Below are 15279 nucleotides of genomic sequence, written 5' to 3'. Positions count from 1 at the left end.
AAATTAAACTAAGGCACAATAAGCAGCCAACGCAAAGTCACACCGGTGCTGTCGGATCTATACAGTTCGCCCTGCACAACTGGGGCCACGCAACGAGTCAGCAGCAGGGACAGGAAGGAAACCCACTCGTCGGACTCCTGCTGCCCAGTCCCTGCATTTGGGCCAGTCCCCGGGCGCGGGCAGCAGGGGGAAGGGGAACTCCGTGAAACTTGCACGCGATTCGGGTGGCACCAAGGGCCGCCCACAGCCATGCCGCCGGCTCCACGCACCTACCAGGGGAGCAGGGGGTGGAACTGCATTTCCTTTCGCTTGCAAGATATTGCCACTGAAATCACCTCCCCTCCCCGCTTGCAACACACGGGCTTTTTTGCAACATCTTTTATCAAAATATCGATGTTCAGAAAGCTCCCTGTGGAGCTAACGCCCCCTCCCTCCAGCTCTCTCTCACACACACACACACACACACACACACACACACACACACATATCGCTGGCTGGCAGCTGCATCACAATCCCCGAGAGGCAGGGAGGGCGCCTGCGCGCACCCCCTCCCCCCAGCAGCCCCAGGCCGGCCGATATAAAGGAGTGCGGCGCGGCCCGCCGGGCTGTGCGGGGCGCTGGGTGGGTCGGGCTGCGGGCGGTGCTGGACTTTGCCTCCCACAGACGCCCCGGCGCCAGGGGGGCGCGTTATGGACCTGCCCGGGGGGCGCCGATGCTGAGCCATGATGAAGACCATCATCGCCGCCTACTCGGGCGTCTTGCGAGGTAACCGCAGCCTTCCTAGCGGCCGGTCCCCGAGCCTCGCAGGGCCATATGCCTCTATATGGACCGGCCGCGGGCGAGCCTCTTCGCAGCCGACCCAGCGCCTTCCTCCCGGGGCGGTCTCGGCTCCTGGGTGTCCCATCCCCCAGGCTTTACATGGGGGAAAGGGGCCGGCGTGGTGCTCCTTCTGCAGGCACGGAGCTGCAGTCTGGGTGCAAGGGGCTGGGGGGTGTTTTGCACCATGCGGAGGTGAGCGGTGCGAAGTCTGGAGCGGGCTGGCCGCTGTATTAGGCATTCTGCGCCCCCTGCCCCCACACATCCGGCTGCGCTGCGCTGGGGGTTTCTTTCCTGCCTGTTGATTGTGTGACTGAAGAACATGCCTGCTGCAGGGGTGTTTGTAGCATGACTGTGGCAGGTGCGCGCTGGCTGCTTGGCTTTTCATGTGGGCAGGGCTGTTGGGGCCAGAGCCTTGGCAGATATATGTTGTGAGGCTACCTCTGCCGTCTCTCTCTCCCCCAGTACCAGTATGGCTGTATCTTAAGGTGGTGGTTCTCAGCCTGGGATATGTGGTACCCCTAGGGGTACACAGAGGTCTTTTGGGGGAACACCCAACTCCTCTAGATACTTGCCTAGTTTTACAACAAGCTACATAAAAAGCACTAGCGAAGTCAGGATGCACTGAAATTTCATATAGACACAATGATCAAGTTGGCCATTTTTCAGGAACTGTGTGGCTGTCACACTTCTGTGTTTTTTATGTCTGATTTTGTAAACAAGTAGGTTTTTAAGTGAGGTGAAACTTAGGGGCACACAAGACAAAGCAGACTCTTGAAAGGGGCACAGTAGTCTGGAAAGGTTGAGAGCCACTGTCTTAAGGAAAGGGAAAAATACCTTGTTTGTAGTTTTTGGAGGCTTCCACAGAGGTCTGGGGGGTGTGTGTGTGGTGTCTACTCTTCAGTGAGCCTTGGAAAAGCTGCAGAGTTTGTCAGGCTCTGCTGCTTCAAAGCCTGTCACAAGTGTCTTTCTGGGTTTGATGTGTTCCTGACACAGAGCCCCTGAGGGTCTGATTTTCTTAACATATGGGTTTTTGTGTGCGAGGGGAAGAGGAATGTAATAGCTTTTATCAGCCTTGTGGCTGCAAATGACATTGGAAACTAGCTGTGAAAACTTAATTTAGTTTCTTAAATGCTACTTTTCCTATACTCATGGCAGTAGGAGGAAGCTGGAAAGAAGTGACTGATGTCCATCTCCCTAAAACATCTTAAAGATTAAGTGTAAAAATAGGCTTTTATCCAGGGCAGCATGAGTTAGTGGCTAGGACTTCCTTTCACCTCTACCCACTAATACAAAACTCTCCTCCCATTTCCCTAGTGAAATGGGGTTGGTGGTTCTCAGCTGTGGTGAGGAGACTGCCCTGAAGGAGACTTCCAGCTTGACAAACTATCTGCCTTATAGATACTGAACACACCATCTAGGGAGGGTCAAACCTTTGCCTGTCCAGTGACCTCAACCCTGAAGTAATGTGAGGAAGCTTGTGTTACCGCTGCCTTGGGTCTCAGTAAACAAGGCCTCTGAAGGTACAGCAGCAGTAAACTTGGCAAGTGCAAATGTTTATGCTTCAGAGCCTGTTCTCTGCCCTTTAGAGAAACAGGTTTACTGGCCTTTTAGCAGTGGTGTGGGGCTTACACACAGGTACAGTTTTACATAACTTTGATAAACTGAAACTTTAAAAATCACCCACACTTGATGATCTGTAACACAGTGGGGCCTGGAGACCCCATTGTGTTGTACACGTACCTGTTGAGACAGCTCCTGCTCTGAAGAACTGAGTGGACATTGGACAAAGAGTGGGAAAGGAAATAGTGGCCCTGAGGTAAAGTGATCTGTCCAGGCAGGGTTTGCCAACAGGCAGAGCTGGGGAGTGGGGGTGACCCACTCTCTGACTTGCATGTGTCTTTTGGTCTCCAATCCTGCACATAGCTTTGATGTGGATGCCTGTGTAACACCGACAGTCCCTGCTCATCCATGGGTGGGATTGAATCTGGGATCTCTGGAGCTAAATGCATGAGCCTCTAAGCATGAGCTAAAAGCCCCATGGCTCCTAGCTAAGGCTGTAGCAGACTCCTTCATTCTTAGTGGTCTCAGTGCCACAGAACACCACACCGAGGAGGTGTGTGGGTTACTCCAGTATGGAATCAGGAGATGTCTGCACCTATACAGGGCTCTGTGTGAGTAGTTCTGATGTAGGATCTTGGAAAAGCAACTGTGTATTTTGCTGTCCTGGTCAGCACTGAGAACACTACTGGCCCTTAATAAATAAAAGCAAAATTGTGCTAAACTGACAAAAGCAGAGTTTTTTTTCTAGGTGCCATTTGGAGATGAGAGCCTGTGACATGAGCTGACAGTGCAGTGTAAACTGTGCTACTCCACTCTTGTACTTTTCTTACTCTCTTAAGAAAAGACTAAATCATTCATGGAAGGCATCAAATATGTAGCACTGACCTGATAGACCCCAATGGCACCTCCTTTGTGAGGCCCATTCTGAGCCAATATGTTAATAATGTATTTAGGGCATGTGCATATTTTATAGTGGCCTGTGGTTTATGTACAGTGTAGTTGGCCTTAACTCAATAATCTGATGTAGAGATGGAAAGCTGCCTTAATTCTCCATGCAGGTCTGTTTCCCTTCAGGCCTGCACTGATGCATTCGCAAATTCGCTTCTACAAGTTTCAGAGTGGTAGCCATGTTAGTCGGTATCAGCAAAAAGAACAAGGATGACTTGTGGCACCTTAGAGACTAACACATTTATTTGGGCATAAGCTTTTGTGGGTTAAAATCCACTTCATTGGATGCATGCAGTGGAAAATATGGTAGGAAGATATATACACAGAGAATATGAAAAAAATGGGTGTTGCCAGACCAGCTATAATGAGGCTAATCAATTAAGGTGGGCTATTATCCGCAGGAGAAAAAACTTTTTTGTAGTGATAATCAGGATGGCCCATTTCCAACCATTGATAAGAAGGTGTAACTGGGGGTGGGGGAAATTAGCATGAGGAAATAGTTTTACTTTGTGTAATGACCCATCCACTCCCAGTCTTTATTCAAGCCTAACTTAATGGTGTCCAGTTTGCAAATTAATTCCAATTCAGCAGTTTCTCATTGGAGTCTGTTTTTGAAGGTGGTTTTTTTTATTGTGACTTTTAGATCTGTAATTGAGTGACTAGGGAGGCTGAAGTATTCTCTGACTGGTTTTTGACTGTTATAATTCTTGACATCTGATTTGTGTCCATTTATTCTTTTGCATAGAGACTGTCTGGTTTTAGCCCACAAAAGCTTATGCCCAAATAAATTTGTTAGTCCCTAAGGTGGCACAAGTACACCTCATTCTTCTACAAGTGTGACTTGTTCACCTTGGAAGGAAGGTATTGCCTTGGTAAGTGCAGCTTCCTTCATGGTGCAAGTTAATTAAATGTCACCACTTTCTAGGCTTGCAAGCTGTTCACAGCTCTGTAATTTGTCAGAAGTGACTGATTCCCAGGGCTGGCTTCAGGTACCAGCGGAGGAAGTATGTGCCTGGGGCAGCACATGCTAAGGGGTGGCATTCCGTCCATTCTTGGGGCAGCACAGTCTGGGTGGCTTTTTTTGCTTTGGCAGTTCGGGCAACAGTCTGAGCAGTTTTCCCCCTTAGGGCAGCAAAAGTGTGTGTGTTAAAAGCCTGTCTGTAAAAACAAGAAGGGCCTCACCCAGAGAAGCTGTGGAACCTTGTGATTCCTCTTGTACCACTGGAATGAGTTTTGTCTCTTTACAGAAACTGTACAGTGGGATTCACCTGGCAGGGAACAGGGGATTTAGAGGCACTGTGCCTTAGTGGATAGTGCACTGAGCTGGTAGTTAGAAGTCCTGGATTATATTCCCCAGTTTTGCCACTGATCTGCTGTGACACTGGGCAAATCACTTCACCTGTCTGCCTCTGAATCCCTCTTATCCCCTGATTTTGTCAATCTAAATTGTAGCCTCATAAGGGCAAGAACTCTCACTAGGTGTTTGTGCAATGCCTTGCAAAGCTTAGTTGGCCTGGGCAAAGTTTCGTTCTGGATCCAGGCCCTGGACATTTGCCACCAGGCACTACAGGCTAATCTGGCCCTGGTTACTGCTGTTTCTTCCAGCAGCCCTTTCTTCCTACAGTAATGCTCTGGCTTTTAGCACTGTTCAGAGCTAAAACGGAAACCTGTAAAATAGCTGTGATTTGCATAAATCTAGCAGTTTTTTGTTCTGTGGAGTCTCTGGCTCCTCTCCCTTATTTTGGGTATAAATTCTGCTTGGGGCAGTCCGTTCTGTAAGGGCACCAGTGTAAATGGCTTACAGGTATTTACAGTAGTGCAGTTTACTCAGGTTCAGCACCAGGATAAGATGCACTGGTACTGTAGTCCTCAAACTTTTGTTAAAGGGTGACCCCTTTAACATAGCAAACTTCTGAGTGTGACCCCCCCCCCCTTTATAAATTAAAACCACTTGCTAATATATTTAGCAGCAGCATCAATGCTGGATGCAAAGCAGGGTTTGGGGTGGAGGCTGACAGCTTGTGACCCCCTCTTGTAATAGCTTTGCAACCCCATGAGGGGTCCTGACCCCCAGTTTGAGAACACCTGCACTGGTACAAATGAAAATGCACTATTGTAAATAGCATCTTCACTAGAGTTTGCACTGGTGGCTTAAAAGTCACTATAGGACAAGGCTTAAGGATCAACAGCTGTTCTGCTTGCAGTTTCAGGTACCAAGTGCGAATGGGAAGAGGCTGTAGTAGGAACCAGAATAGGTGAGTGATCTGAGTGAAGAGGGGAGTGATGAAGCCCGGCAAAAAGACACAACCAAGTCCGTATCCTGATCATCTGAGATTTTTACCTGTTCCTCTCAAACAATCAGTAATGCCACTGGAGTTCCTCTATGTGGCTGTCCTTATTCCTTTAAGTGGAGGCAGACAGTAGTAACTTTCCATCACCACTCTCCTCAGTATCTGCTTCTTTACAGGATGCTACTATTCAGGAAATCTTTAAGATCTGCCAGTCTGTTTCCAGGCCTGAGCAGCATGCCGTACTTGAGGCAATATTGCAACATATCTACTCTCCAAAGTTCTTTGGATCCTTCTCGCCAAGGGAATTCCATACGAAGGCTATGCCAGTTGTAGACTGTAGACCAACACAGTTCATAATCCTGCTGGAAGGCATCTTTCAGATGCTTAGAAATGGGCAATCTGCCACAGAGGATCAGTGGCTGTATAACTGCTATTCAAGCTCAGACTGAATTAGAATATCCAATCTCATGGAACTTGCCAAAGGAGGATGGGGTGGAAAAATTGTGTGTAAAAATCTATCCATAAGTACCTATGAAACACTGAGCTTGGTGCTACTGATGGTGCTCTCCTTAGTCCTTCTGACTTACTGTCATGGGGGGGGTCTTTGAGACTCATGTGATCTTCACAGAGAATCATCTACTGCATACATATTGAAGCCTGAAGGGAATCTGTTCTTTTCTAATTATTCTTCAAGTTGACAAGCACTGGAGGGGATTTTGGAGGTAGTGTGGTTCCTTATCTGCAACCAGAGGTGCCTGATGCTTTTTCTGCAAAACTTTCAGCTGTTTTTGGCCAGAGATAAAGCAAGGCAGATACACTTAAGTTTTGTGCCCTCAATAAAAATGCTGAAGCCCTCTTGTTGCCCAGGTAATTTCCAAAGTGCTAGGTGATGTAGAGAAGTGATTCAATCGTTCCTGCAGTTGGGCATGGGCAGTGGTGTAGTTCAGTGTCCTGATCCTGTCGCCTCAAAGAACTCTGCCTGCTTGGCATGATTGCTAAGAACGTGCTCCGTATTATTGGATGGGAGATTGTGCTGTCTGTAGTCCCAATCCTGGAACGGTGTTCTGGAATGGGTGGCCATAACCGCAGCCAGTAAACATTCCAAAGTGGAGTGGATAGTGAATGGGACCAAAGAACAGTTATTAACTGTCTTCAGTAGAAGATGGAAGCTCCTATTTTTGCAGGATTAAACTTTGGACCTAGGGAAGAGATTAATGTAAATGGTTATCAAAGACCAGGTCAGTTCGTATCTTCTTTGCTTCCCCTCATAAATGGGCTAACCATGGGTGTTTAAATAGAACCAGTCTCCATTTCTTCCAGAAATGGAAAGGGGATGCTGGGGACATGGAGGTGTCTTCTTCTTAAGTTCTAGGGGAAATGTATTGAGACTATACACTAATAGCTTAGAATATAACACTGATGGCTGATCTATGACCAGTCCTTCTGATCAAGTCAAAATTTGTCATCTGTTAGTCATGTAATTTATGACCTCTAGTACCTAGGTCGGAGGAGGGGACTCCTTGGCAAACTCCTTGCAGTTGTTGGGAGATTCCCTGTGAGCAGAGGACAAGGAAGAATTACAGTTAATGCCACCAGTAAATAAGCTGTGCAGAGTAGCCAACTTGGAGGTATACTGTAATTCACCTTTACAAATTCTCTAACCTCCTCTGGGATCTCTAACAAACCTAATACTACCAAGAAGTCTTGGCATGAACTGCAGCATCCCTGAATACATCATTCTGTCCCACACTAATGAACTGGAAAGGACTAAGTCAGAATTCTAAATAAGTAATCTAAAACTTTCCATGCCAAAAAGCTGGCTAAGCATTTAGCACAAACTTGAGTTTACAGTTCTGCTTCGAAGTAATCCCTCTTGAAAAGCTCTCTGAATTACTTCTGGTAAACAATTCATAATAGGCTTTTATTTTGTTGGATTAATGTTTGTACCTGAGTCACTTTCTGAAAACCAAACATTTAGTGACCTGTTAAATCTCCTTCTGATAAATAGCTTTTCATAGCTGTGCATTTGCTCTGGAGTATGTGTCACTTCACCATGAAGCATCAGATCTTAGCATACGTGATGTATAGTGCAGTTTCAAGCATGGGTGTGTGGGTGGTAGCATATTGCCAATCAGCAATACCCAGTATTAGGGGTTGTCACTAGAGTAAATAGCCCATCTGTTTATAGCATCCAGGAAATGCTGAAGAACAAGTCTAACAGCATGAAACAGGTGCTTGGTTCAGGAGAAAGAGGATAGGGACCCACTCCAAGAATGGAGAGTGTAGGGACTTACTCAAGGTAATTAAACATACCTCTGAATAGCAGCACCTGCAAGTATATACTAAGACAAAATTAAAAGGATTAGGTTTTCATGCTTTTGGTATAAACGAATTGCTGGCTGTCTCCAGGAGGAAACTGTCCCACAGGGAAAGGTATTGTACAACTGGCTGTAGGCTAGGTCGTCTCCTCCAGCACTCTTGGAGGCAGGATGCTGGACAAGATTGGTGTGTACCACTCTGAGTATTGCAGAGGAGCTATTCTAGTTGTACCTTGCAGGCCATCTGTTAAGGCTTACACTAAGGCAGTTCGGCTTTTGCCAAAAACTACAACAGTAGGAGTTCTCCTAGATCTGGATTTGCCAACAGCCACACTCCTGGTGGACTTTGCTGGATGGTATAAGGCAGGGGTCTTCAACCTCTTCTGGGTGGTGCGTGCCAGATGATGAGCGACCAAGGACTGTGGCTGGCGGACAAGCATCCGCCAAAATGCTGCCGAGAAGCGGCAATGTCAAGAGGTGTCACTGCCAAAATACTGCTGATTTTGCATTTCAGCAGTGATGCCTCTTGAGGCTGCTGCTTTTCAGCAGCATTTCGGCAGATGCTTGTCTGCCGGCCACTATGTGGGTGCACACAGATGTCCTGACGGGCGCCATGGCACCTGTGGGCACTGCATTGGGGACCACTGGTATAAGATATACCCTAATGCCGGGTCCTTCATTATTTGCAGGTGTAGAATCCTTCTCTTGTCAGACTTGAAGATGCCTTTGGTTTAAAGGATTCAACAAAATATCCTGACACGATATGGCCACTGCAGATGGCAGTGGAGTAGCCTGGCTTGCAATTCCACAATTCATTTTACTTATAAAGACCCCCTTGCCTTTTTTTCCCAATTATCTTACAAGGTTAAGAAGTTAAATACTTTTGCTGCCTTGGTCTCTTTACAATTGTGTTGCAATTATTCCTCTTTAGCAAGCTAAAACAAAAGCGGTCCTGAAAATCAGTGCTAGTCAAGCTATCTGTTGTAGGTGACTGCTGCCAAAGGAAGAGCCTTCCCTTAATTTTATGTACTGTAATCCTAAATCTGCATAGTCTCATCCACTCTGCCTGACTTCATTGAATTCTTTTAGACTTCAGTTACAATTCAGCAGATGCTAATCTGTACTGTTAAGCCTCCTTTTCAGACAAGGCTGTTCCCATTTTGGATGTTTCCCCTCAAACACCTGTCTATCCACAGTTAGGAAAGTTGCCCCTCCTCTTGGGAGGATAGGTTGCTAGGCAGGCTTAATGGAATTCCCTTCAAGCTGATAAACATGCAGATATTCCTTATGTTAACTTTCTTCTGGGGTTTGGTATTGTTAGCATCACAGTGAAATGAATGTCTTGCATCTAAACTCTAGTCTAAATGGCCTCCTCAAGGATTGAACTCACAGCCCTGGGTTTAGCAGGCCAGTGCCCAAACCACTGAGCTATCCCTCCCCTACACACAGCTTTACAACATCTTCATCAAATGCACCAGCAATCTTCTCAAAACAAGGAGAAGCTGTGTCTTTGACAGCAACAACAGGGAGAGAATATAAAAATGCAGTTCTAAAACTGTGCCATGTTCTGTTGGATTTGGGGTCTAGTTTTGTACTGGAAACGCCTTCAAATTCATTAACTTCTCAATTAAACCTAAGTACTACAAACCTCACATCCCTCTAAACAGTGCACTTCAGAACAGGCGAAGCTTGCTTCCCTTCTCTTATGCTGCCTCTAATGTCCTGTCTAGTATGCTTGCAGTGTCTCTGGTTAGCTACTTGTGACTTCTGGCCTCCGAGTTTGGACCTGCATCTGACTGTATTTGCATGTGAATTGTAAGTGCTGGGGACCCCCTCCAGTATGACAGATGGCAGTGTGTTTACTGTAACTTGCAGAAGGTCTGCATGCTCACATTAGATTGGTCACATTCCAGCACAAGGATTCCCTCCGATTTGTCTAGTAATGACCTCAAAAGAAGGTGGGTGGGCCGATTCCTTCCCCTACAAAGCAGTGTCGCACTCCTCAGTCATGGGGGCTGCAGAGGATATGCTGGGTGGACCATCCAGAGGCAAGGTGTTCCAGTGGACAGTGCACTGAACTGGGCGTCTACTCCTAGCTCAATCACTGACCTGCTGGGTGACCTGTGGTAGCCTCTGTTCCACTATTTGCACACCACTTACTGCAGTGGGGTCCTGACTGGAACCTGGGTGCTGCTGTAACACAAATAATGGGAGGAGCTACAGATGCCTACTTAATTTGGGCTGGGGAGGGAGAAGAGACCCAATTAGGACATCCTCAGTCCCTGGGAAGTGCCATTGACTCGTTAGTGGCATCTTCACAGCCCTGTGACACTGGAGCACATGCTCCATAACTGAGCAAAGGGCTTCGTTTCCTTGCTCCTGATGCCTGCAGAGGTCCTGTCCCGCAGTGACAGCTGCGGAGCAGGGAGGAGGAAGAGCCCTGAGGGTTCAGTGGCCTCCCGGTACTATCTGAGACAAGGGGCTTGTGTAGCTGGGGTGTGTCCTAGACAGTAAATATGTGATGTTACAAAGTCGTATGCCTATTGCCCTGACAATGACACTTGTTTTGAATTCTGTCCCCCCCCCGCAACATGTCTTTCTAGACACAGCTCCCAGTAAATTGGGACATCCCCACAGGTCTTGGATAATGAGGGGTGTCAAAGTTAGACTCAGAACTCAGTTTGTCAGACCACTCTGTTTTATTAGCACAGCTCTCTGCTAATAACACCCAGATAATGTGAGCACCATGCAAGACACAAACTACTTATTTATACAAATAAAAGGGCGAGCACTTAACAAGATAACAAAGGAAGCAGAATCTGATAAGTTTAAAACTATCTTATTTCCTTACTATTACCAATCTTCTGTTAATGTTTCACCATTAGCACCCTTGTTTATGCCTAATGTTTCTTTTCCTGGCACCTGTATTTCAACATTTCTTATTTCTGCTTAAAGGTACATACACATTTCTTTAATCCATTCTTATTTTTACAATATAATTCATTCTGCTTTCACAGGGGTCTGAAGTCTACACTAGACTTCATCCCCATGGCCTTCCCTGTGCTGTTCCTCTGTGCCTTAATACTCATTCAGTCCTTAATGCCTCTGCTGGGACTGCCAGCAAGGGGACCAATTAGTATAGACTGTGAACTAACATGTCCTTAAAGAACTGAATGGAGGCTCCTCTCACAAGCTGTCAGTGCTTGTCTGCCTTTTGGCCATTTTGAGCTAAATTCAGGCCAGTGACCTGCCATAGGAGGAAAGCTACCTATCTAATTACTAACTCTCATACTAGTTCTCCCTATGGAATAGTTCAGTGTCACCAAACACACTTCTCACCTCTTATGGAATCTAACTTCACATAATATCACATGGCTCATTTCAAAGGAAAACTTAAAGATGCTTGTGCTTGGAGTTGTGCATTAACAGTGGCTTCTAGCTAACATTGGTATATAGCACTTGTGGCTTCAATCAAACTAATTGTAAGGCTACATCTCAAGCTTCTATTGAAACAAACAGGACACTTTTTTATAGAAATCATATTCAAGCTAGCACCTGCAAGTGTATTCCTTCAGTCTAGAGGTTGCTTGGCAAGCCATGAACAGCTAGCCTTAGTTTAAATCTGCTATGAAGTAGTTAGCAGTATATTTCTTGTCACTTGTTCATGCCACCATTTATCTTAAACTAATCAGGACTTGATGTTCGGTTAAAGCATGCACATGTTGCTGTAGTGTAGAACTCTCCCCTAAGTTCACACTATAACAGTAATCTGTCACTGACTTCTGTAGCTTTTACACTCCTGGTCAGTGCTTTGTAGACCTATTGGTACTTGCTGCAAGCAAAAGATTTGGACGCTGACCAGTAACATAGTATACACTTTAAAAGCTTGTTGCGAAGGGTTAACCAGAAGCCAAATTCCTTTACACTTGGAATTTCCATCTTGATGGAGCTGTAAATGTGTAACTTTCCAGCTGTCTGCTTAGTCAAAAATCTACTTGTAATTAACAACTTCATGTGCAAAAAATCTGGAAGTGTCTGAATAATAGTGATTATTGTAGTGCAATTGTTTGCTTTTTGTGGTTTGCTTTATTGGCCTGTTTGCAAACATGAAGCTGACAGTGTCTCTTTAAGAATAGTTCTCAATGGCTTGATCTAGCATAGGATTACAATATGATCAGTTTTTTTCACAAGCTGTACACTGGGGAAACTGAGCAAGTTGCCTTTGGCCTCAGTGTCCCAGCAATTGGCAGTTGGGTATGGAAAAGGTTCCTGGGGCGAACTGCTAGATGTATTAATACACCTTGCAGTGTGACCATCACTGGCTTGTAATGTAAACTTCAAAGTACTAGGGAGGCTGAAAGGACACTTGGAGTTTTAATGTTTATTACAGAGGTTTTTGGTTCTAAGCTCCATGTTACTGGACTTGCAAAGCAGCAGAAATCCTCTTCAGTGCTCCAACAGTCATGGCAAGCATTTATAGAACAGCTCTGTTTAGTTACAGAATAGCAGGTTTCCTCTTCAGGCTTTTTTCCTTAATGAGATGACATCCAAGAGACTAATGTAAACTACATACATCCGGTTTAGTTATCTTAAACTAGAAGTGATTTCTGTAATACAGTATAGAACTCCATGTTCTATGCCTTCTGTTTTTCACTTCAAATGTGGCTTTGTTCTAAATGGATGTACAGAATAATTTTTATCTTTATTTTTCTGTTCTTAGGTACTGGGTCAAGCATCCTCTCTGCTCTGCAGGATTTATCCTGGTTGTCCAAGTCCAAAGTAGAGAAGCAACTTCAGATTATATCTGTGCTGCAATGGGTCCTTACTTTCCTTGTCATGGGTAAGAAATAACTTTCATTTGAAAATGAAGATTCTTGATTTGATTTCTGCCAGGACAGTTTTAAATCATGGTCATTAACAGCTAAGGTAGAACCTGTTGGGTCTCCCTCTGTTGCTTAAGAACAGGGTGTTACTATGGCTAGATAAACAGAACACATAGGAAGGATTACTACACACATGTAAGTAGGGTTGATCTGCAGGTATTGGAGCACAAAGATGCGGATCTCTTTTAAAATCCTTCCTTCTGTACAGTCTGTGCTCTGCAGATAACAAATGTCTTGCCATGAATGCTCCAAATGTAGGGGAAAAAAGTATCCAATCTGTGTTTCTAGTGACAGCCACTCTAAGAATATAGAATCATGGGTCTTTCCAATCTCCTCAGCACTGATGGACTGCTTCTTACCATATATTCCAAGCTTTGTTCAGTCTAACTTTTAATGACCTCTTGCAATGTGACTCTTCTCTGGAGATTCCAGTCCAGTAGAACTCACTGGAGTGCTTGCAGCTAGCCGTCTTATAGGTGACACTTGTGCGCCCATCATATCAGCTGCAAAGACTTTTCCTTCCTGCTTTAATACCTGCTTAGTTAAGAGGAGCTCTGAATGGGAGGAAGAGAATCATTTTTTCTTGATTAATAATCGCTAGTATTGAAGTAAATCAGAGTTGGCTAGTCTCTCTCTGAGCACCTGGACTGCATTGTCCAACTCATCAAGTCTGATTTGAGCCACCATCAGCATGCCTGTTGTCAAATACTTCCTGTTCACTGCCTATATACTGCCTGCTGGCAGTTTCCAGTTGAATTTCCTCTTTCATTCCAGACGTGTCAGTGGGACGTAGATGGAATTTTTTTCCCCTCTCATAATTTTAAATCAGTGCTTGCTGCTCTTGTATAAGTCCCAGCCTGGTGCAAGGGTGTGTGAGAGGAACTTTTTGTGTTGGGGAATATCCAGTGTATCGGGAGTCTTACCTGTGACACAAGAAAACGGAACTAGCAGCAGAATCTCTTCCTCATGAGGCCCAGGGAGCCCGCTGCAGTAGAAGGAGAACCTGTGGACTCTGAGGCAGGGACAGGGAAGTAACTGCTCTGAAGTAGGCTGCTCTGGATGAAGCTTTGTTGTGGCCCTGCCAAAGGCTTAGTCTCAGTGTGATGTCACTAATCTGTAACAACTAAATCTGATTTAGTTTAAAAATCCTTAAGTACGTCAGGGTCAAAAGTCAAGGGGTGTTCATGCTGATAGAGATACCTGCTCTGCAAAAATGAGACTTACATGCCATTTCCCCTCTTTATCTCCTCCCTGACCCTCTGGCAACTCCAGGTGTGGCATGCACTGTAATCCTCATGTACATACTCTGTACAGACTGCTGGGTGATTGCAGCTGTGTACTTGGCATGGCTGGTGTTTGACTGGAATACTCCAAAGAAAGGTAAGTCATCGAATGTAGCATGCTGCCTCTTAGTGTGGTAGAGGCTTTACATAGGACATGCCATATGCCATAATGTGCAAAGCTCCTCAAATAGACAGCTATGGAAATTTCTGTGTGTTGGGAGGAGGTGGGGAATAGAACTCTTTTCAGTTAGTGGCTGGCTTGCCATATAACAGGCTTGTCTGTACATGGGGGGGGGGGGCAGCCTGCAGTAGCTGGTGCATACTAGTTACTCCACACTAACTCTGTGTGGATGTGTACTGTATGCCTTTGTGCACATCAGCCTAATGCACTCTGGAAGTGTACAAAGCTAAAGCACATGAGGGCAGGAGTGCCCACACGGGGAATTAGTGCAGAGTGGCTAATGCGCTTTAAACTCACGCTCTAGCTTGGTGTGCGCTGACTTCCCTGTGTAGACTAGCCCGTATAGCCTGCCTGACTGTTGTCCTGGGAAGTGACAGCAAATTGTCTTATCCTTATAAATGTGTAGCCCTTCTCTAAATCCAACTAAGCTCTTGTAGCAATGTGCTCCCCAGGCTAATTACTTGTCTCTAAATGTTCTTATGAGATTCCAAAGTCCTGTTTGAAAACTTGCAAGCCAAATTAAAACCTGACTTGGCAAAAGCCCAGGGGAAGTTAGTCTTTCTAGTTAAGATCAAGTGGCTGCTTTGGTTAGTGATGCACATGTCGGGGGTTTGAGTCCCTGTCTGATGGGAGATGTCTATTGACCTACTGTTTTGTGGAAACTAGTTGAGAATGATCAAGTTACTTAAGTTAACACACTTGAATACAGTTTCCCCATGCTTATAAGCTTTCTTAGTAGGGAAAAACGGCTCTTGTAGCCAGAGAGGGCAATTAGGACCACCAGGCGTTAAAGACTTAATGTCTCAGCCAGACTTTAACTGTACATAGCTTTCAATGCAAAAAGATCCTGGCTGAGCTAATAGGACTTTCTCAGGGGAAGAAACTCATTCAAAAGATGGTAAATATGGATGTATTAATACTACAAACCCCTGTTTTCAGTTCCAGTGTTTACATGGCATTGGAACTTGGGGGGGACTTTGGGGTTCAGTTGTCAAC

General features: G+C 45.5%; 1 protein-coding gene across 4 annotated transcripts in view; it reads left to right on the top strand.

Moving 5' to 3' along the window:
- Positions 1-538: 538 nt before the first annotated feature.
- DGAT2 (diacylglycerol O-acyltransferase 2) overlaps positions 539-15279 on the top strand; it is a 660465-nt gene continuing 645724 nt past the window's right edge. For 3 of the 4 annotated variants that reach the window (XR_007770606.1, XR_007770607.1, XM_050930760.1), the window contains exons 1-4: positions 539-765; positions 5532-5582; positions 12657-12776; positions 14092-14199. Coding sequence is in view for 2 of the 4 variants with exons in the window: in XM_050930760.1 (XP_050786717.1) it covers positions 723-765; positions 5532-5582; positions 12657-12776; positions 14092-14199 (322 nt within the window). In the remaining 2 variants the exon portion in view is untranslated. The remainder of the gene's footprint in view (positions 766-5531; positions 5583-12656; positions 12777-14091; positions 14200-15279) is intronic. The other variant, XM_050930773.1, reaches the window with a different exon arrangement.

Source organism: Gopherus flavomarginatus, chromosome 1 (assembly GCF_025201925.1).
Source record: "Gopherus flavomarginatus isolate rGopFla2 chromosome 1, rGopFla2.mat.asm, whole genome shotgun sequence".
NCBI classification, from domain to species: Eukaryota; Metazoa; Chordata; order Testudines; family Testudinidae; genus Gopherus; species Gopherus flavomarginatus.
This window is presented reverse-complemented; position numbering and strand designations above follow the sequence as displayed.